Consider the following 21,650-nt stretch of genomic DNA (forward strand, 5'->3'; position numbering starts at 1 on the left):
TTTTACCATGTTTCTACTCATCTTCAACTGCAGGTGTGTTTTACCATGTTTCTACTCATCTTCGCTCTCCACACAATTCCTGCTTGGAATGGTATGGGGGGAAACTAGTTATTCCCGTCCGCAAGTACCCCATGTTCTTTCTAACCCCAGGCGTTTTTACATTTTTCTCAGCTGCTGGACTTGTATCTTTTTGTAGCTGCCAGTGAGAATGCAGCATAAGACAGACAGACAAACAAGACAGACAGACAGACAGACAGACAGACAGACAGACAGACAGACAGACAGACAGACAGACAGACAGACAGACAGACAGACAGACAGACAGACAGACAGACAGACAGACAGACAGACAGACAACTAGTTCACAAAAGTCATACTTACGGCCTGCAGTTTTTCACAAGTGTTTTCAACACATTTTCCACAGAGCTGAAAAAAAAAGAAAATGGGAGAGAGATTAAGTAAAATGTCTGAATATAGGCTCATACATAGTCTGGATTCTGAATATAGGCTCATACATAGTCTGGATTCTGAATATAGGCTCATACATAGTCTGGATTCTGAATATAGGCTCATACATAGTCTGGATTCTGAATATAGGCTCATACATAGTCTGGATTCTGAATATAGGCTCATACATAGTCTGGATTCTGAATATAGGCTCATACATAGTCTGGATTCTATCTGAATATAGGCTCATACATAGTCTGGATTCTCTGTGGTGAGGTGACCACCGAACTACAACATGACGTCACTGAGGTGACCACCGAACTACAACATGACGTCACTGAGGTGACCACCGAACTACAACATGACGTCACTGAGGTGACCACCGAACTACAACATGACGTCACTGAGGTGACCACCGAACTACAACATGACGTCACTGAGGTGACCACCGAACTACAACATGACGTCACTGAGGTGACCACCGAACTACAACATGACGTCACTGAGGTGACCACCGAACTACAACATGACGTCACTGAGGTGACCACCGAACTACAACATGACGTCGCGAGCCGCTTGTGAAGAGCAAACCCCCGCCACCGCTCCAGCCCTTCTCTGTTTTTACTCACCACCGCTCCAACGTTAATTGAGCTCCGGTGGTCAGCTCACCACCGGAGCGGTGGTCACCTCACCACCGAAATCCAGACTATGAATAGGCCTTAAATAAAGATACATTGATGTTAGGGTGACAGCTAATCAAACAATGACCACACCAGTGCAATTAGACTCAAGTCGGACCGCATGCACACGTCTTGACTAGCGTACAGTGGAACAGCCATTGAAGGGGTTTGGTGCGTAGTGAGGAAATTGACCCTTTTCACAGCAGACATGATGCCATTGTTGACCTTATGCGCACACGGCTGCCATCTTGACACCAAGGTGCTAACTAGGTGCAACTTCCCATTGACAGCCCATTCATCCAAGTCCCATCTAAATATATGTATTAAACAACGTCAAACTCACCAACATTGCAGCTGTACGAAAATATTGAATTGTCCTCGCTATCAGGTATTTCTTGACAGGAAGTAGCTCATAACACGTCTACGGTGGATTTTTATGAAACAAAAACTTTACAGATTGAAAGAGGATAATCCAAGCTTTTCGTACAGCTGCAATGTTGGTGAGTTTGACGTTGTTTAAAACCCATTTTGGGGCGGGAACCCCTTTTGGTGTTAGCATTATGTTATGCTTTAGCTATTGAAAATTAGCAGACCTACAAGCTCATAGCGTGCCACCGAGTGGCGCGCTATGAGCTTGTAGATCTGCTAATTTTGAAAAATCGAAGAACCACTGACATAGAAACATAGCTTTTTCAGAAAACTGTCAGGATGTAGAAGACATTTTTAGAATCTGATCTCAGGTCAAAATGGGCTAAACAATTAGATAGGACTTTTCTGATTGGATGAATGGGCTGTCAATGAGAAGTTGCACCTCGTTAGCACCTTGCTGGGAAGATGTCATTTTTCTCAGATTTTCACCTGGAGACCCAAAAGAGAACGTTGGTCTTCCCAGGACAAAAGTACATTATGAATTAACCCATTCAGGCCTGACGTCGAAATTTAAAAAAAAAACTTTTCTAAATCGTGACAATTTTCTGAAAGATTTGAGGCACATTTTAACGAACCTACAAGCTCATAGCGCGGCACTCGCTTCCGCGCTATGAGCTTGTAGATCTGCTATTTTTCAATAGCTAAAGCATAACATAATGCTAACACCAAAAGGGGTTAATACCCATTTCAAAAACAGCTACAACAGTAGGTGGGTTTCCATCAAAACATTTCGAAAATAGGAAGGGAATAAGTAAGTAATTCGAAAAAAGAAAAGCGTATTTTTCTTGTTTCCATCCACTGATAAAATGCGCTTCTTTGGAGATATTAAATAAGCAGTAGATGGCGCTATTTTGCCAGTCAAGTGAGACGCGCAGAGAGGCGCATATTATCTGACATTTATTTTACCGTTTGATGTCTGAAATCTGATAGCATCTGCATCTCTCACACACACACACACACACACACACACACACACACACACACACACACACACACACACACACACACACACACACACACACACACACACACACACACACACACACACACACACACACACACACACACACACACACACACACACACACACACACGCACGCACGATTTGTTCTTCACCACGGTGCATTTGACGTTCTTTTAGGCTATTCAAGTTGGTCTGCATGAAGTCCGCTGTCCAGATTGGCCACGGGGACAGGCTGTCTTTCAAACAGTCTGTTAAATGAATAGGCGTGTGTTTTTGTCTAGACCGGGGCTGGTAATGTATAGTTTCGTTTTCAAAGTACAGTGACGATCGGGACCCCTGCCCTGCGACTTGACAGTACATTTCCATTTTGGCCGTGTTGATGTCGCTTCTGTTGTTGACTACTACTAGTCTCCTCTCGTCCGTTTCGTTCCGAGCTGTTTAGGAGAAATATCACGGATCCAACTTCATGATCAACGGCGAACGCCCTCACCGGGGAGAGCAAATTAAAGAGCCTCAGCCTGCAGACAGAGGCTTGGAGACTCGAGTGTGTAAATGTAATAATGTATGTATCCACATCCCACCCACCCTCCCGTTCCATCACTCCACAAGTCCACTACTCACCATCGCGTGTGTTTTTTTCTTTTCCAACTGTTCAAAAGAAGAAAAGAAGAAGATAATGCGAGTTCAATGTTTTCTAATTAGAAATATGTCCATAGCCCATTTGCGCATTTCACTTTTTCGATATAGCCCCAAAATCCGCCACCTTCAAGCGAAAAAGTGTTTTTTAACACAAATGCGCATAAAGACTTATGCGCATTTTGAGGTGTTTCCATCCAGGAGATTTTGCGAAAGAACCTTAATGCGCAAAAAAAAAGGCTTTATGGAAACGCACCTTGTGTTGATTTTGACAGCAACTTTTGATTTGAGTCATAGTCTCTTGAATAGTTTATTTAGTTTTAGTCACCTTTTAGTCACCTGGAATGGCTTAGTGTTAGTCTAGTTTTAGTCGACTAAATATCATAAGATTTCAGTCGACTAAATCTACAGTTGATTTAGTCGACTGAAATGTATTTTGGCGGGCCTTGATGCCGTCGTAATGAATGATTTTACACTTGCTGTAAATAGCCGATCTACAAGCTCACAACGCGTCGCAGCGCGTTGTAGATCTACAAGCTCACAACGCGTCGCAGCGCGTTGTAGATCTACAAGCTCACAACGCGTCGCAGCGCGTTGTAGATCTTCTATTTTCAGCACGCAACCAAGTGTAAAATGACTTACACTGGATCTCTTGTCCACTAGTCACTTCCTAGCATTTATTCTATTTTTTATTTGTTGACGAAATTGCCAATAAATTTAGTCATCGTAGCTTAGTTTTCATTTCGTTTCCATTTAGTTTTCGTCAGTGAAAAAAATGTAGTTGACGAACATTTTTTGTCATAGTATTAGTCGACGAAATGATCACACATGAGCTTGTAGCTCTCCTCTCCTATTCTTGCTATATATATATATATATATATATATATATATATATATATATATATATATATATATATAGCAGATTTGAAACCACCTCTGAATGTGACTCAAGTCACATTTGAAAAGAATGGGATTCCATGTGACCTGTCCGCATTTAGATGCAACACACCTGCAATTAATGCCATTACTTTCAGCTGTGTTTAACCATCTAGGACACGTCAAGATGTCTGCTGTGTGAGAAGGATCTCTAGTGTGATACAATGGCAATAAGATTATATTCACTTCTCTGGAGCAGCCACTGAATGGGGTTAATTTTTTCTGGGTGGCCTCATGCCAATATAATAAAACATTAACAGTTCATTCATATTATACACCTGCGTGCGTGCGTTTGCATCATTACTAATAAAGCTTTATTTTGCATGAGCAACTCATGGCGTGTTTATCTTAACAGATGATACTCTGGTCACATAATGATACTCAGATGATACTCTGGTCACATAATGATACTCAGATGATACTCTGGTCACATAATGATACTCAGATGATACTCTGGTCACATAATGATACTCAGATGATACTCTGGTCACATGACACGTGTTGAAAGTGCTGGACCAATAAAACCCTGCCATTGAGCTCCCCACCCACAATCCTACTACCTACTATCTGCTCACATCAATACCTACTGCTCACATCAATCCTACTACCTACTATCTGCTCACATCAATACCTACTGCTCCCACAATCCTACTACCTACTATCTGCTCACATGCTCAAGCCATGCCTGTTTGAACTGCCCCGACAAAATCCCATTAAATTTGCCCCTTATATGGCCATGCTGCTATTGTGTATTGTCTATTGTGTATTGTCTATTGTGTATTGTCTATTGTGTATTGTCTGAAACGTTGATGTACTACTGCACTTTTGCCCAAGACAAATTTCCCCTGGTGGGACAATAAAGTTCGTCTCGTCTCGTCTCATCTCATCTCATCTCATGTCTTATATCCAGTTCCACATTTCCCATCAACTCCAACGGCAGGACGGACCATAAGTGATGACTATCCCACAGATAAATGTCTGGCAACAAACATTTGCCCCCATATCCAGTTTATCCACTAGACATTCTAGGCTCACAACAACACACAAGCCAGGGAGAAAACTCATGCACAGCAAAATCCCCAAAACAGCCAGATCAGCATCTAAAATTCTAAATGAAGTGTCCCATTACAAAGTGCACCGATCAAAACCCCCAGGGAGAGGGAACCCCACGTTCTGTGATCAAAAACCCCAGGGAGGGGGAACCCCACGTTCTGTGATCAAACCCCCCCAGGGAGAGGGAACCCCACGTTCTGTGATCAAACCCCCAGGGAGAGGGAACCCCACGTTCTGTGATCAAACCCCCCAGGGAGAGGGAACCCCACGTTCTGTGATCAAACCCCCCAGGGAGAGGGAACCCCACGTTCTGTGATCAAACCCCCCCAGGGAGAGGGAACCCCACGTTCTGTGATCAAACCCCCCAGGGAGAGGGAACCCCACGTTCTGTGATCAAACCCCCAGGGAGAGGGAACCCCACGTTCTGTGATCAAAACCCCCCCAGGGAGAGGGAACCCCACGTTATGTGATCAAAACCCCCAGGGAGAGGGAACCCCACGTTCTGTGATCAAAACCCCCCCAGGGAGAGGGAACCCCACGTTCTGTGATCAAACCCCCAGGGAGAGGGAACCCCACGTTCTGTGATCAAACCCCCAGGGAGAGGGAACCCCACGTTCTGTGATCAAACCCCCAGGGAGAGGGAACCCCACGTTCTGTGATCAAACCCCCAGGGAGAGGGAACCCCACGTTCTGTGATCAAACCCCCAGGGAGAGGGAACCCCACGTTCTGTGATCAAAACCCCCCGGGAGAGGGAACCCCACGTTCTGTGATCAAACCGCCCAGGGAGAGGGAACCCCACGTTCTGTGATCAAACCCCCCGGGAGAGGGAACCCCACGTTCTGTGATCAAACCCCCAGGGAGGGAACCCCACGTTCTGTGATCAAACCCCCCCAGGGAGAGGGAACCCCACGTTCTGTGATCAAACCCCCCCAGGGAGAGGGAACCCCACGTTCTGTGATCAAACCCCCCGGGAGAGGGAACCCCACGTTCTGTGATCAAACCCCCAGGGAGAGGGAACCCCACGTTCTGTGATCAAACCCCCCGGGAGAGGGAACCCCACGTTCTGTGATCAAACCCCCAGGGAGAGGGAACCCCACGTTCTGTGATCAAACCCCCCCCAGGGAGAGGGAACCCCACGTTCTGTGATCAAACCCCCCAGGGAGAGGGAACCCCACGTTCTGTGACCTTTATTCAAGGGTGAAACCTCACGCTAGGGCATTCACTTCTAGTCATTTTTACTAGTTGACTAGTTGCCTAGTTTACTAGTCGACTAGTCGACATACCTATTATGTACTTTTCGGATTTTTTCTTTCTTCTCTTTTTGGAAATAAATGTGTACATTAAAAAACGGTGTACATTGGTGACTATAACTATAATCTACCTGATCTTGAGGCCTACAGAATTGGGGGGGAAAAAATAAAATATATATATTTTTCTTATCAACTAGTCAACTAGTACCAACAAGGTCGACTAGTGGATTTACTAGTCGACTAGTAAACTAGTGGACTAGTTGCTTAATGCCCTACCTCACGTACACACTGCTACATTCCACAAGGGGAGGGGCATGCACCACAGCCATGACTCTTGACAATATAGAAGTGCAGTCCTGGCTGATTTCAAGGTAAACTAGGAAGAAAAGTGTTTTACTATCAAAACTACTCAGAAAGTAGGTCAGGTGATATCTGGGTAGTAGACTGGAATCAATTTGTTTTGCTTTGGAGTTGTTCTGATCCCGTCTAGAGTGGATAATATCACCAGGCCTGCCACCTGGTGATATCCGCTCTACCAACGACAGGAACTTCTCCAAAAAAGAAAATAATCTGAATATCGTGGATAAGTTTTCTTCCATAATATAATTAAAAAAGCGAAACTTTCATATATTCTAGATTCATTGCACATAAAAGGGAAATATTTAACCGATTTTGACCTGAGATCAGATTCTAAAAATGTCTTCTACATCCTGACAGTTTTCTGAAAAAGCTATGTTTCTATGTCAGTCGTTCTTCGATTTTTCAAAAATAGCAGACCTACAAGCTCGTAGCGCGCCACTCGGAGTAGGCTGAGGTATGTGCAATATGTAATGAAAATGTCCATGTTATATTTACATTGCTATTATTTTATATTAGAAATTCTAATTATATTATCCAAATTGTCTATGAAGGTGAAGGTGTAGGGCAGGGATGGGCAACTTTGACGATGGAGAGAGCCACTATATTTCCACACTCACTCCAGAGGGCCGCATTGCATATTACTGTCGTAGCAAAAATAGCCAATCTACAAGCTCAAAAGCGTTTTGAGCTTGTAGATCAGCTATTTTTGCTATATTTGAATTGAAATACTGAATTATGTTTTGCTTTTTTTTTATTAGAATCCTGAAAAGTAACCTTTTTATTGATTTTCAAATGGATTTAGTTTTAGTTATGATAACTTTATGAACTAAATACAAATTGTACACAAAAAGACAATACTACTAATACTAGTCGTTAAGTACTAGTCATTACGTATAATTAAAGTGGGTCATGTTTTGCATGTTTGGAAGGAACAGCTGAAATCAATACTATATAATGAAATTGTATAGTATGATATTGACTGATATTAACCTGCGGGCCGCATTAAGTGAAGGTGGGGGCCGCATGTGGCCCCCGGGCCGCCAGTTGCCCACCCTTGGTGTAGGGTGTAGGGTCCTCATCTGGAGATGTTTGATACCTACTGTATGTTTTGAAGAACCTACAACTATGAAGAGAGCAACCTCTCATGTTCTTATTGTTCAAATAAAATGCGGGAACCCCTTTTGGTGTTAGCATTATGTTATGCTTTAGCTATTGAAAAATAGCAGATCTACAAGCTCAAGAACGACTGACATAGAAACATAGCCTTTTCAGAAAACTGTCGGAAGACATTTATAGAATCGTTCCCAGGTCAAAATGGGTTAATTCGTTAAAACGGTAATTCAAATTTTACGATATTTTTAGGGGGCAAGTGGCCATGACCTGAGGGCAAGTAGAACATGTCCTGTACCAAATGGAGCTGGAAGGAAAACCAGTCTCTCCAGAAAGCTTGTCAACAACATACTGAACATACATAAAACCAGTCTCTCCAGAAAGCTTGTCAACAACATACTGAACATACATAAAACCAGTCTCTCCAGAAAGCTTGTCAACAACATACTGAAGCACAAAGTGCTCTAAAACATCCTGGTAGATGGCTGTGTGTGTTGACTCCAGGGTGAAGTTTTCACTGTCAGTGGACCAACCACGTATTAGGTCAACACAACCACCTATTAGGATGTTTTCACTGTCAGTGGACCAACCACGTATTAGGTCAACACAACCACCTATTAGGATGTTTTCACTGTCAGTGGACCAACCACGTATTAGGTCAACACAACCACCTATTAGGATGTTTTCACTGTCAGTGGACCAACCACGTATTAGGATGTTTTCACTGTCAGTGGACCAACCACATATTAGGTCAACACAACCACCTAATAGGATGTTTTCATTGTCAGTGGACCAACCACGTATTAGGTCAACAAACACAACCACCTATTAGGATGTTTTCACTGTCAGTGGACCAACCACGTATTAGGTCAACACAACCACCTATTAGGATGTTTTCACTGTCAGTGGACCAACCACGTATTAGGATGTTTTCACTGTCAGTGGACCAACCACGTATTAGGTCAACAAACACAACCACCTATTAGGATGTTTTCACTGTCAGTGGACCAACCACGTATTAGGTCAACAAACACAACCACCTATTAGGATGTTTTCACTGTCAGTGGACCAACCACGTATTAGGTCAACAAACACAACCACCTATTAGGATGTTTTCATTGTCAGTGGACCAACCACGTATTAGGTCAACAAACACAACCACCTATTAGGATGTTTTCACTGTCAGTGGACCAACCACGTATTAGGTCAACACAACCACCTAATAGGATGTTTTCACTGTCAGTGGACCAACCACGTATTAGGTCAACACAACCACCTATTAGGATGTTTTCACTGTCAGTGGACCAACCACATATTAGGTCAACAAACACAACCACCTATTAGGATGTTTTCACTGTCAGTGGACCAACCACGTATTAGGTCAACACAACCACCTATTAGGATGTTTTCACTGTCAGTGGACCAACCACGTATTAGGTCAACACAACCACCTATTAGGATGTTTTCACTGTCAGTGGACCAACCACGTATTAGGTCAACACAACCACCTATTAGGATGTTTTCATTGTCAGTGGACCAACCACGTATTAGGTCAACACAACCACCTATTAGGATGTTTTCATTGTCAGTGGACCAACCACGTATTAGGTCAACAAACACAACCACCTATTAGGATGTTTTCATTGTCAGTGGACCAACCACATTTTAGAACCTGATCTCAGGTCAAAATGGGTTAAAGCTGCTATCAAATGAATCTGGGCTTCCATAACACCTCAACAGTGCCACTACGCCCCATAACCCCCATTGATGAAATAATTTGTTTCAAAGTAGCCCAGACCACATATTGAGTGCATAAAGTAACATACTTTTCAGATGCTCAACATTTCTGTAGTATAAATGTTTTTTTCAAAAAATATTAGTTTGAAAGGATTTTTTTATTTTCATGAGCTGTATGCCATAATCAAGATTAAAACAAAAAAAAAAGGTTTTAAATATTTCACTTTATGCACAATGAATCTAGAATATATGAAAGTTTAACTTTTTGAATTATATTATATGGAAGAAAATGAACTTTTCCACGATATTTTTGTAATACCTGTATAGCGGATATAGATATAGCCAAAATGATTCCCCGGGCATAGGCGTCATTATTTTAGGGCCTACCCATAAACTCGCAACTAACGATACATTTTGACCGTATTAATGCCAGGAACGTGGAATTCCGTATATTTCTCCATTCCCCGCCTGTTCCAGAACGTAAAGATCTCTTTCTTTAACGTCATTTAATCCGGTAATTAAAAATAATATTTCTTTTTTTTTAACTCACATTTTAACACCTTGATTGCTTTAAATTGATTGATCAAACGATAAGCCCTGCTTAATACGACATCCCCGCTATTTGTTGTATGTGTCTAAATCGCCATATTTTAATAATTAAAAAGAAACTCCGTCTCTGCCGCGGAGCAGGGGGAGAGAGCTTCATGTTATGATGTCGAAACCGGAAATCGACACATTCGCTGGGCTGCTAGGGCTTCTGGGAAATTGAGTCCAATGCAAGTGAACGGGGGTTTTGTCTGACTACAACCGCCTCACACCAGGGCTATAGGCTATGTGGTAGTTGTATGTAGATATAGTCTACTTTGCCAGCCCATAGAGCCCCATTGTGAACCCGGACATGTTGAGTACACCAAGGTTAGAAATGTTGAGTATGGGTCCCCAGCATTTAGAAACTGCTGGATGCTAACTTGCATATGTTGAGCAATTTTCATAATTGCCATAATATGTGACCATACCATTAACCTATAGAAGGCAAAATATTCCAAATTTCATCATGCTTTATGTAGCATGTGACGTGTCAAACTAGGGGCTTTTCATGATGCTGAATCCATTCCAAGCATTAGTTTTGCAAAAAAACACTCATTGGGCTAAAAACGGCCAGTTACTTGGTGCTCCCAAAATGCAGCGACCCGTCTCGCCGGATGGATAAAAGAGGGATGCATGAATAACTTATAGCAAAACGATATTTATTGGATGAGTGGGGAGTCAATAGATTTGTTTTATAATGGGATGAATCTAGAGTTACCCTCCGTATTGCAACTCTAGATTCATCCCATTATTAAAAAGATCTAGAGTTGCAAATTGCCTCTAGGTCCATGTGTGGTCCAGCCCTATGGAATGCATATTCTAATAAAAACAACGTAATACTTCTTAAGGATAATATGAGCATCAAAGCAATATTTAGATTATTTTTTATTTAAACAACCTATCTACTAGCTCACAACGTGTTGCGGAGGCGACACATTGTGAGCTTGCAGATCAGCTATTTTTTTTTAACATGCGACACATCGTACGGCGAAGCATACATCAGGCTTCCATTTTGTTTTTAGCCGAGGCGACGTACAGTCAGACACACATGGCTCCTCGGTGCAAAAATAAACAGTGTACACTACCCTGACTTTACGATAATAATGGACAGTATGTCGGGACACGGTGTTGATAAGCTTCATGTTGTGCAGCAGCAGTGCCAGTCCGCAATGCTTTGCACTCTTCCCACTCCACTACGTCGGAACTAAAACCTGAAAAACCTGAAAAAAGTGGCCGGTGCCTAGGCTGTGAGAGACGGCATCGCACACAAGCAAGTTGAAGCAACCATGCTGCTCCAGCACCCGGAAAACAAACACAAGCACAGCGGCGAATGGGAAGAGTGCAAAGCATCCAGCAGCATTTACACCGGGGGGACTACAGTAGTTTGCTATCTGAAACGGAGAAGCCCAACCATTTGTCAGTAGTAAACTCCTGTCAACCGCCCTCCTCCCAGCAGCAAGCAGCATGGAATCCTCCCTCGTTTGAGTAAGGACGTGCTGTGATTGGCCACAATTGTGCAAGACGTGCTGTGATTGGCCAGTAGACACTTTGAGTGGCAGTCGGTGGTAAATGCTCTCGCCACAGAATGTACTAGTATTCTGGCCATAATAATCATTCTGGGTGCCCCGCCCCCAGCTGTTGGTACGCAGAAGCGCTTCCCGGCGCTCGATTGACAGCGCGGAATGAATTTTGACGACGCATGCGCACTGGCACACCGCCTGTGCGCAGGTCTGCATATTATGCCAATTATGAAAATTGCTCAACATATGCAAGTTAGCATCTGGCAGTTTCTACATGTTGGGGACCCATACTCAACATTTCTAACATAAAACCTTGGTGTACTCAACATGTCCGGGTTCACATTCTGGACAAGTGGACTAATATGTGACCTGTTCCACTAAATTCAGTATATCGCCAAATGCACAATTTGTAACTTGTATGCATTATCTTACATTGATTAGATTAATTCATAAAGAAGCAATGAGCAACTTCTGACTGCTAGGCTGCAGGTATAGACGGATATGTGGAGGCAATCAATGTTGAGGCATTTGTGTGTCTGACATTTGCATTAACATGCTCTCTACTGTATGTCCTCACGTGTAATCTATCTTTATGCTACTCTATGAGGCACCACATCTACAAGTTTTTTGCCAATAAGTTGTCATCAAGGTGGAAAGAGTGGAGGGAAGAATACACCCTAATCTGCACTAGTTCTGCGCCAACATATCATTCATTACATCTTTGAAAATGTTCCACCTCTGAAATGAAATGCAACATTGTTGCAACACTGAAATGAGAATTTCATTATTTTCTGATTTTAAACACCAAATGTTTTAACTGGGACAGGAAAATGGAAATTGACAGGAGAGTGAGACAGGAAGGATGACATGCAGAACTCCAGGTCAGGTGAGGAACCCACGACACATTTTACCAAAGATCATGACATTTCTGTGATGCGTTTCTAACCAACCAACGGTGTCAGAGTCAGTCACATATCGTATAAATATAGATATGCTAATATTTATAGTCTTGTGGCTTATTGGGAAAATCACTTGGTGAATTTAAAATAGATTAAACAAAATAAAACCAACCAACCAACCAACCAACATACTGTGCTGAAGATAAGGTGAATCTGATATGGCTGAGAATGAGATGAGGGGATTGAGGGGGGGAGGGGGGGGGGGGGTATAAAGTCTGTTAGCTGCAGTGCGACAGTCTCCAATATGAGTGAAATGTTAACATTGATATGGTACTGATATCTCTAGTTGATATGGTACTGATATCTCTAGTACTGTCACATCAGGACAAGCTGCGTGGGGGAGGGGGGGGGGGGTCCAGTGTGCTCTCGTTTACACATGCAACATATTCATAAAACAAGTACCTCAAAAAAGTGATGAATTCAAAAATAAAAACACAAAGAGAAATATTTTTCTTACCACCTCTGAACCAATTTTAGCATTACGAGTTTAGAGGAAGAATGAGCCCGTGGAGAACTGAATGTGAAAGGAGACAAAGGCATAAAGAACACATTCAGCTGGCTACAAATCGCCAATCGCTATAAACATAATAAACAGTATACACATTTATTAACCCATTTTGACCTGGGAACGATTCTACGTTTTCTGAAAAAGCTATGTTTCTATGTCAGTCGTTCTTCGATTTTTTTCAAAAATAGCAGACCTACAAGCTCGTAGCGCGCCACTCGGTGGCGCGCTACGAGCTTGTAGATCTGCTATTTTTCAATAGCTAAAGCATAACATAATGCTAAACACCAAAAGGGGTTCCCGCCCAAAATGGGTTAATCATCATTTTTCAGCATTTTGTAGTCAGGCTGAATACTGGTCATACATCATAACCAGATGGTTATAGTATTACTTGAACTGGCAATGAGTCAAAGGCAGCTTGCTTTCCTCAGGTGTAAATTAATGGTGATGCACTATAGCAACTACTGTACATTAATGGTGATGCACTATAGCAACTACTGTACAAGGCATTGTTGTGAGAAACACACAATGTTCCCATAGCACCATAAAAGAGCACCTCGCACTGCTTGCTGGAAGAATGGGATAGGGGGTTGTTCAAACTGGCACATATGGGTGGGGGGTGAAGGCATTTAAAATTAAATATTGCCCTAAAAGACTGCAGTATTACAGGTACTGTAATATGTAAATGTAAGCACAAATGTGGGACCCTAACAAATATTGCTATTCTGACCCATTTAGGCCCGACGTTGAAATAAAAAAAAACGTTTGCTCTGAAGGAATATATACCTATTCAAAGATTTGTGCCGCATTTAAAAAAAAAATCAAAAATAGCAGACCTACAAGTTCATGGCGCGCCACTCGGTGGCGCGCCATGAGCTTGTAGATCTGCTATTTTTCAATAGCTAAAGTATAACATAATGCTTGAAACACCAAAAGGGGTTCCCGCCAAGAATGGGCTAATATCCTACCAAACACTATAAAGAATGGGTTAATATCCTACCAAACACTATAAAGAATGGGCTAATATCCTACCAAACACTATAAAGAATGGGCTAATATCACCAAACACTATAACTAAAGTAAAATTGTGGATACATGATGAACCACTTGAACCCTCTATACTTGATAAACTGATACTTAGTTAAGTCTGCCTGTTTTCCCAATCTAAACTCTACGGCGGAAATAGCTGATCTACAACCTCACAGTGTGTTGTTGCATTGTGAGATTGTAGATTAGCTATTTTCTGGGAATGTTCCCCCCAATTTCTCAAGTGGTTAAGAAGAATTAAACGTTAGTTTTGCATTCAATGCTGCCTCCAGGTACAACATGTCTGTAAGATTCAGTAAGAGTAGACCATAAAAGCAGGTTGAAAGCATCCAGGGACCTACTTGGGAAACCAGTTGAGTCCCAGATGCTCGGTCTTGGAGTAAAGGATCCTGTCCTGTAGCTCATATAGAGGTCTCCACGGCAACTCCAAGTCCTCCCTCGAGAGAAGTTCTTTCTTCCTAATAGATAGATCCGATTGAGATAATTTGAGACACATAAAACATGACATTCACAACAACAACAAAATCACACACGTGTGAAGTGAGGGGCACTCTTATCATCATTACATCATCACATTCCGGCCAGTCACAATTTGCGTCCTCACCTTCGTCTTCAATGTTTGTGATTGAAATATGTATTAACAGTTTGCAGAATTACAGTACATTTCAAGCACAAACTCAATACAAAGACTGTTAACTGTGAGTGGACGGCCCAATTAAGCATTACACTTGTTTACATTTAGAGACGTACAAATAAACACTTCTATATAGTCAAAGAACAGAACAGGAATTCATCATAAAGGAGGTAAAAAGGGAAAAGAAACATATACAGTGAGGGGAAAAGGGGGTGGGCGGTGGGGGGGGATTCAGATTTTACGGAGGCCAGTTTCGAATTGTTCAACACTCAAAGCTGGCCATTCATTGTCAATGGCGTTCAATGTGTGTGTGTGTGTGTGTGTGTGTGTGTGTGTGTGTGTGTGTGTGTGTGTGTGTGTGCAAACTGCACAAACCCTCAACGCTGGACATAGGATGGGGCTCCATCCTATTTTTGAGGATGCCCCTCAAAAATAATTATGAGGATGGCAGCCAACTGGCAGTGGAAAATGTAGGGCCTTGGTTTTCAAAAGTCGTTGAAAAGATTAACATCATCACACTGTAAGTTTCCTCTTTTAACCCATTTTGGGGCGGGAACCCCTTTTGGTGTTAGCATTATGTTATGCTTTAGCTATTGAAAAATAGCAGATCTACAAGCTCATAGCGCGCCACCGAGTGGCGCGCTACAAGCTTGTAGGTCTGCTATTTTTTTTAAATCAAAGAACCACTGACATAGAAACATAGCTTTTTCAGAAAACTGTCAGGATGTAGAAGACATTTTTAGAATCTGATCTCAGGTCAAAATGGGTTAAAGTAATACTTATAAAGGGAAATCGGCTGTGTGCTGTGCTATGCTGTGTGTAGGTTTGCTGAGCAATAGTGAGTAGAGCTTTAAAAATCGGCCAAATCATACTTCAGGAGGTTGATAAGAAGACGGGCCAGGCCCTGCATCATGCTGATCTCCAGTTTGGGCATCGTCACCAGCTCATATAGCAGCTTGATGAACAGCACATGGTCTTCTTTGCTGAACTTCCGTCCATACAAGCGCATGTACCTGAAGAAGAAGTACAGATTTAGGACGGTTTATAGTATACATGTTCAGTGTTCAGTATACCAGCTCAGTGGCCTTGTGGTTAGAGTGTCCGCCCTGCGACTGGGAGGTCGGGGTTCAATCCCCGGCCGGGTCATACCAAAGACTCTAAAAATGGGACCCAGTGCCTCCCTGCTTGACACTCAGCATCAAGGGTTGGATTGGGGGGTAAGTCCCTGCGACATACTAGCGTCATGTCCAGGGGGTGTACTTGTACATCAAGCTGCCTCACGCTACAGAAACAGGAGATAGGCTCCTGCCCTATGGGCCTCATGGCTCGGCAAGGCTACTTACTATAGTATACATGTTATTTTGGACAGTGAAATGCTGAAGACTTCCATTTGTACTACCTACAGCAATGATGAGAAATGTCCTCCTGTTGTTATAATACATGCAAAACATGGGAGGGATAATCATGACCAAATAGGACCATGTTTACATTTGACTGAAAAGATGTAACATTACATTATTCAACTACACATGGCATTGGCCTATTTGAAAAAAAAAGACATTGTCAGATGTTAAAAAGTTGACTATTCAGACGGCAGAGAAATCTGGTTTGTTTATCAAATATGATCTTAAAATTGACTGTCCACACTGACATCATTGCAAGTGATCAGATCGGATTTGTGTATTTAACCCACTCTGGGCGGGAACCCCTGTTGGTGTTTTAACCATTATTTAAAAATGTAGCAGTTGAAAAATAGAAGATCTACAAGCTTATAGCGCGCCACCGAGTGGAGCGCTACGAGCTTGTAGATCTGCTATTTTTTTTAAATTCGTGAAAATGTGGCACAAATCTTTGAATATATATTCTTTCAGAGCGAACGTTTTTAACTCAACTCTTTGCTTCTGAGGGGTTCCTGGAATAAAATATTTTCAGATGGGGGTCGGAGGCCAATTAAAAATATCATTTTTGTGGTCCTTGACATGAAATATTGAGCACCACTGATATAGAAACAGGTATTTAACATAGGTATTTCAGAAAATGTCAGAATTTAGAAGTATTTTATTTTTATTTTTTTACGTCAGGCCTAAATGAGTTAAAGTAGCACGTCTACCAGCAGACAAACAGTGATACCATCATCACCATACACCCAGGGATACGTCACCATACACCCAGGGATACGTCACCATACACCCAGGGATACGTCACCATACACCCAGGGATACGTCACCATACACCCAGGGATACGTCACCATACACCCAGGGATACGTCACCATACACCCAGGGATACGTCAGGCTTCAATGTCCGAGTGTCCAGACTGAGAAACATTATTTAGAAATCCTATTTGATTTCAAACCACCTAGGAATCAATGTGATCAAATCTGATTCTCAAAAAGACTTTCCCCATGAACCGCTTTTGGTGTTTTAACTAAGCATTATGTTATACTTTAGCTATTGAAAAATAGCAGATCTACAAGCGCATAGCGCGCCACCGAGTGGCGCGCTACGAGCTTGTAGGTCTGCTATTTTTGAAAAATCGGGAAAATGCGGCACAAATCTTTGAATATATATTCTTTCAGAAGACTTTATTTTTATTTCGAAGTCAGGCCTAAATGGGTTAATCTGATGTCAAAATCTGGATGTCAAAAAAATGGGGTTGTGCTGCCAGTCTGAACCGCCTTAGAATTGTGGTTTCTCTAGTGAAAAGCCATAGGCTAATACCAGCAGTCATAATCTGGGTCATCCCCAGAGCAGACTCTCCATCTCTCGGAGCCGGCAGTGACTCCCAATTGGACAGAGATATCTGCCAGCAACAGTTACAGGACTGGGACAGATTAAAAAAAAAAATAATAATCAACATTGGTTATATGAGATATGCCATTTGGAATATTTGCCGCCCAATGATATATATATATATTTATATTTTAAGTACCAATTTAATTCCAACACAAATGAAGATTGGCCAAAATACAATTACCGGTACACAAAAATCAACAAAGTTTGGCACGTGTTCTCCAAATGACTTGAATAGTTCATTTATGTGTTCCACATCTCAGAAAAGTGAGATTATGGCACTAAACACATAAACGCATGCGATTAATTTGAAATGCTAAATGTGTTCATGAAAAAAGTCCGGTTTGAACTGAGCGGTGCAGGTGGGGTGCAGTTAGTTATCCCATTTTGGGCGGGAACCCCTTTTGGTATTAGCATTGTGTTATGCTTTAGCTATTGACAAATAGCAGATCTACAAGCTCATAGCGCGCCACCGAGTGGCGCGCTATGAGCTTGTAGATCTGCTATTTTTGAAAAATCGAAGAACCACTGACATAGAAACATAGCTTTTTCAGAAAACTGTCAGGATGTAGAAGATATTTATAGAATCTGATCTCAGGTCAAAATGGCTTAAACTACTCAGTGTGAATGGCCCTTTAGGCTGCTCAACAGTAGATGACCCCAATATGACCCCAATCAGCTGCAGGGGTCAATGGGTCGTACTACAGACATACACACTCATTGGAGCGGTTTGGCACCGCTCAAAAATTACATCACTAAAGTGAACTGCAAAGAAATGCAGGTTTTATTTTGAAGTGTCATGACCAATGGTGTTTTTTGCGACAACACCAGCCACGTGTTCTCCCAATAGACTCTTCTTTCCTAAATGGAAAGGTCTCCCTCCAACTGTGACACACACACACACACACACATGGAACAGCCCCTCCCTCCCCCTCACTCACAGTTTGTGACCGTGTCAACACGCGCACAGTGACAGCACAGAGCCTGTGCCAACGGTTTCGATTGAGAAATGAGAAATACGAGACGTGTCCCGCCACCTGCTGTCGTATAAACAGGCAGTGGCTGAGATAACCTGGCTGCAGCACGCAACACATGATTACTGTCCGTCACTTCCTGAATACGCAGGTCTGGGTCGATTATGAATCCCACCAACGTTCTAGGGTAGACCCGCCTCACCATGTGTCTGATTGGCTCCCGGGAAGGCATAGTTTTACTGAGGTTAATAGGTCGTTTGGGTTAGCCTTAGGGGGGTGCATACTTAGTTTAGACTAGTCATTGGTTAGACATGGGTTAAGGTTAGGTTTAGGTGTGCTGCCCCGTGACAGGTTAGGTTTAGGGTGAGGGTTTGAGATAGGTTGTAGTTGTAGGACTAATGACTGGTCTAACCAATGAATAGTCTAAACCAAAAACTGTCTAAACAGAGGGTTTGAGATAGGTTGTAGTTGTAGGACTAATGACTGGTCTAACCAATGACTAGTCTAAACCAAAAACTGTCTAAACAGAGGGTTTGAGATAGGTTGTAGTTGTAGGACTAATGACTGGTCTAACCAATGAATAGTCTAAACCAAAAACTGTCTAAACAGAGGGTTTGAGATAGGTTGTAGTTGTAGGACTAATGACTGGTCTAACCAATGACTAGTCTAAACCAAAAACTGTCTAAACAGAGGGTTTGAGATAGGTTGTAGGACTAATGACAAAAACAAGAACTGTCAATCACAACGACTACTGGCCAATCACAGCAGGGCTTTCCTAGAATGTTAGTGGGATACATAATAACGCGTCTGGGTCAGAGACACACACACACACACACACACACACACACACACACACACACACACACACACACACACACACACACACACACACACAAAGTTAAACTTTTTCTCAAAATATATTCTGTTAAAATAAAAACACATTTTATCAAATAGCATGATCATATTAACGTGTAATCATGGGGTCTACTTGGAACTGTGGGCGTTACAGGGCAAAGAAACCCCAAATGTACTTTTCTGGGGATAACTTAATATTATCACCAACAGCACCAACATCTCCTGCAGTGCCCACCCCTCCCATCCCTAGCAGACCTGGGCATGGGAAGGGGCAGTCAGTCCGACTCGGAAGCTGAGGTGAGAATTGGGGTAGCAGGTGTCTCAGACACCTGCTACCCCAGACACCGTGTCTGTGTTGAGAAAGGAGACCCAGACTGTCCTGCTGAGCTCTGGGGGTGGGGTAGCTATATGGGGCGGGGGTTGAAAATTGATAACATGTAATTATGCTTCCTTGACAATACAACTAGAATAACTTCAACATTTTTCCGGCATGTACATTTCTTGGCTGATTATATTTACTAATTTGTCATAATCTGATTATTACAACAACCCTATGAACCTAATGTGTTCACACTGGACAAAAGACACAAAGAAAAGTGTTCCATTTATATACATGTGTAACTAATGAAAGTGTACACATGTAACCAAAACTAGTGTCCAATAAGAATTAGAAGAGATTGTACCGTACGGTGTGTTGGCTTATTGTTGTGAACTTTGATGGTGGGTGGCAGACATTAGGGGGACATATTATAGTTGGACTTGGATGACAACCATACATACGTTATCTGATGATTTAAAGACTCGAAACTGACGATAGCTGTCGCTAATATTTAGGGAAGTGTAGCCCCATATGTGCCCTCTCCCTACGCTCATTCTGTAGCTTGGAGCTACAGAATGAGCGTAGGGAGAGGGCACATATGGGGCTAAGGGAAGTGATGATCGGAACGCAATGGAGCCGAAGAACGGCCACTAATATAACCAACGGTCACTTACGTGGAAAGTTTCCTGGTCCAGAACAGCACCCCGGGCCATATCTCCCGGAGCTGGACCGCCCGGGCCAGGTTGCCTTTGATTTTACACAGGAGGTCATTGGATTCCTGGTCCAATCTGTCGGCGTACGGCAGAAGTTTGTTGTAGACTATGTCTTTCTGGGGGACGAATCCTAGCGTGTCAGACGCGACTTTTGTCATTGTTACGATCGCTCTCCGAAGCTTGTTTGTTGTTGTTGACTGTTGTTGTTGTTTCACGGGTTGGACGGAGTCGTCCCGCCGGGTGCAGGTCTGGCCAGTAATGCTATATAATGCTAGCTAGCCACTTTCCCTGGATGGTGCTAGCTGATTAGCCAACACGCTAGCCGCCGACTCGCACAAGTTCCAAGTCACGTTAGCTTTAGCCGGTGGCTAGCTGGAAGTTAATGTTGCCTCCGTGTGTGACAGCACACTGTCCTCAATGGCATCGCACTGAAGTGTTAAAGGCTGAAGGAAAAAATAAATAAAAGTACGTCCAGAGAACGTGTTGGCACTATAGTCGTCTTCTTTTCTTTTTTTTACAGCTTTTTAAATGTCACCCTACTACTAAATCTAACTATATGTAACGTTAGCGAAAGTTAGCTCACTGGCAAGTACTGCTGCTAACGAGACAAAAACACATTCATCTGAAGCCCAAGGACTGTCAACGTCGAATGATCGGTCCTGCTGCAAAGTGCCGACGACATCAAAGACCATCTCGCGAGAATAGATGGAACAACAAAAAAAACAGCTAAAACGTTGCCACAAACCGTCATTTCCGCAGTCATGGAAACTACATCGACCATAATGCCAACAATAGCTTACGTTTTTCTTTTTTTCTTACAAAACAAAATATACTCCTGACAGACACGTCAAAATCAACAACCTCCCCTGGCTAATATATAGGCCTATAGCCTACACATACATATTGTTTCTGTTAATTTTATTTTATGTTTTATTTGTTTGTTCAATTGTTGTTTAAATCAACATTACAGGGAGTTGTATAATCCACCAAAATAATTTATTTAATCCCAAAGTAAAAGCAAGTGCATTTTAGTCAAAAAGATTGAAAGCTTTTTTTCTCCATTGTGGTCCTTTTGAAGATGATTTAACAAACAGGGTCATGCCAGTTCCCTCAATCAATCCCTAACGTTGTTTTTTTAGCC

The 21,650-nt window shown here is 42.4% G+C and overlaps 1 protein-coding gene across 1 annotated transcript; it reads right to left on the bottom strand.

Moving 5' to 3' along the window:
• Positions 1–377: 377 nt before the first annotated feature.
• LOC306931492 (proteasome activator complex subunit 4B-like) lies at positions 378–21,173 on the bottom strand (the record flags this gene model as incomplete). The annotated part of the gene is made up of 5 exons (XM_079512891.1): positions 20,471–21,173; positions 15,729–15,869; positions 14,564–14,680; positions 13,128–13,184; positions 378–426 (listed from the first exon to the last, which is right to left on the bottom strand). The coding sequence occupies exons 1-5, from the start codon at positions 20,665–20,667 to the stop codon at positions 378–380; spliced, it is 561 nt and encodes a 186-aa protein (XP_079369017.1). The 5' UTR covers positions 20,668–21,173.
• Between the last annotated feature and the right edge of the window lie 477 nt (positions 21,174–21,650).

Source organism: Electrona antarctica (genome assembly GCF_951216825.1).
Source record: "Electrona antarctica genome assembly, chromosome: 10".
In the NCBI taxonomy this organism is placed as follows: Eukaryota; Metazoa; Chordata; class Actinopteri; order Myctophiformes; family Myctophidae; genus Electrona; species Electrona antarctica.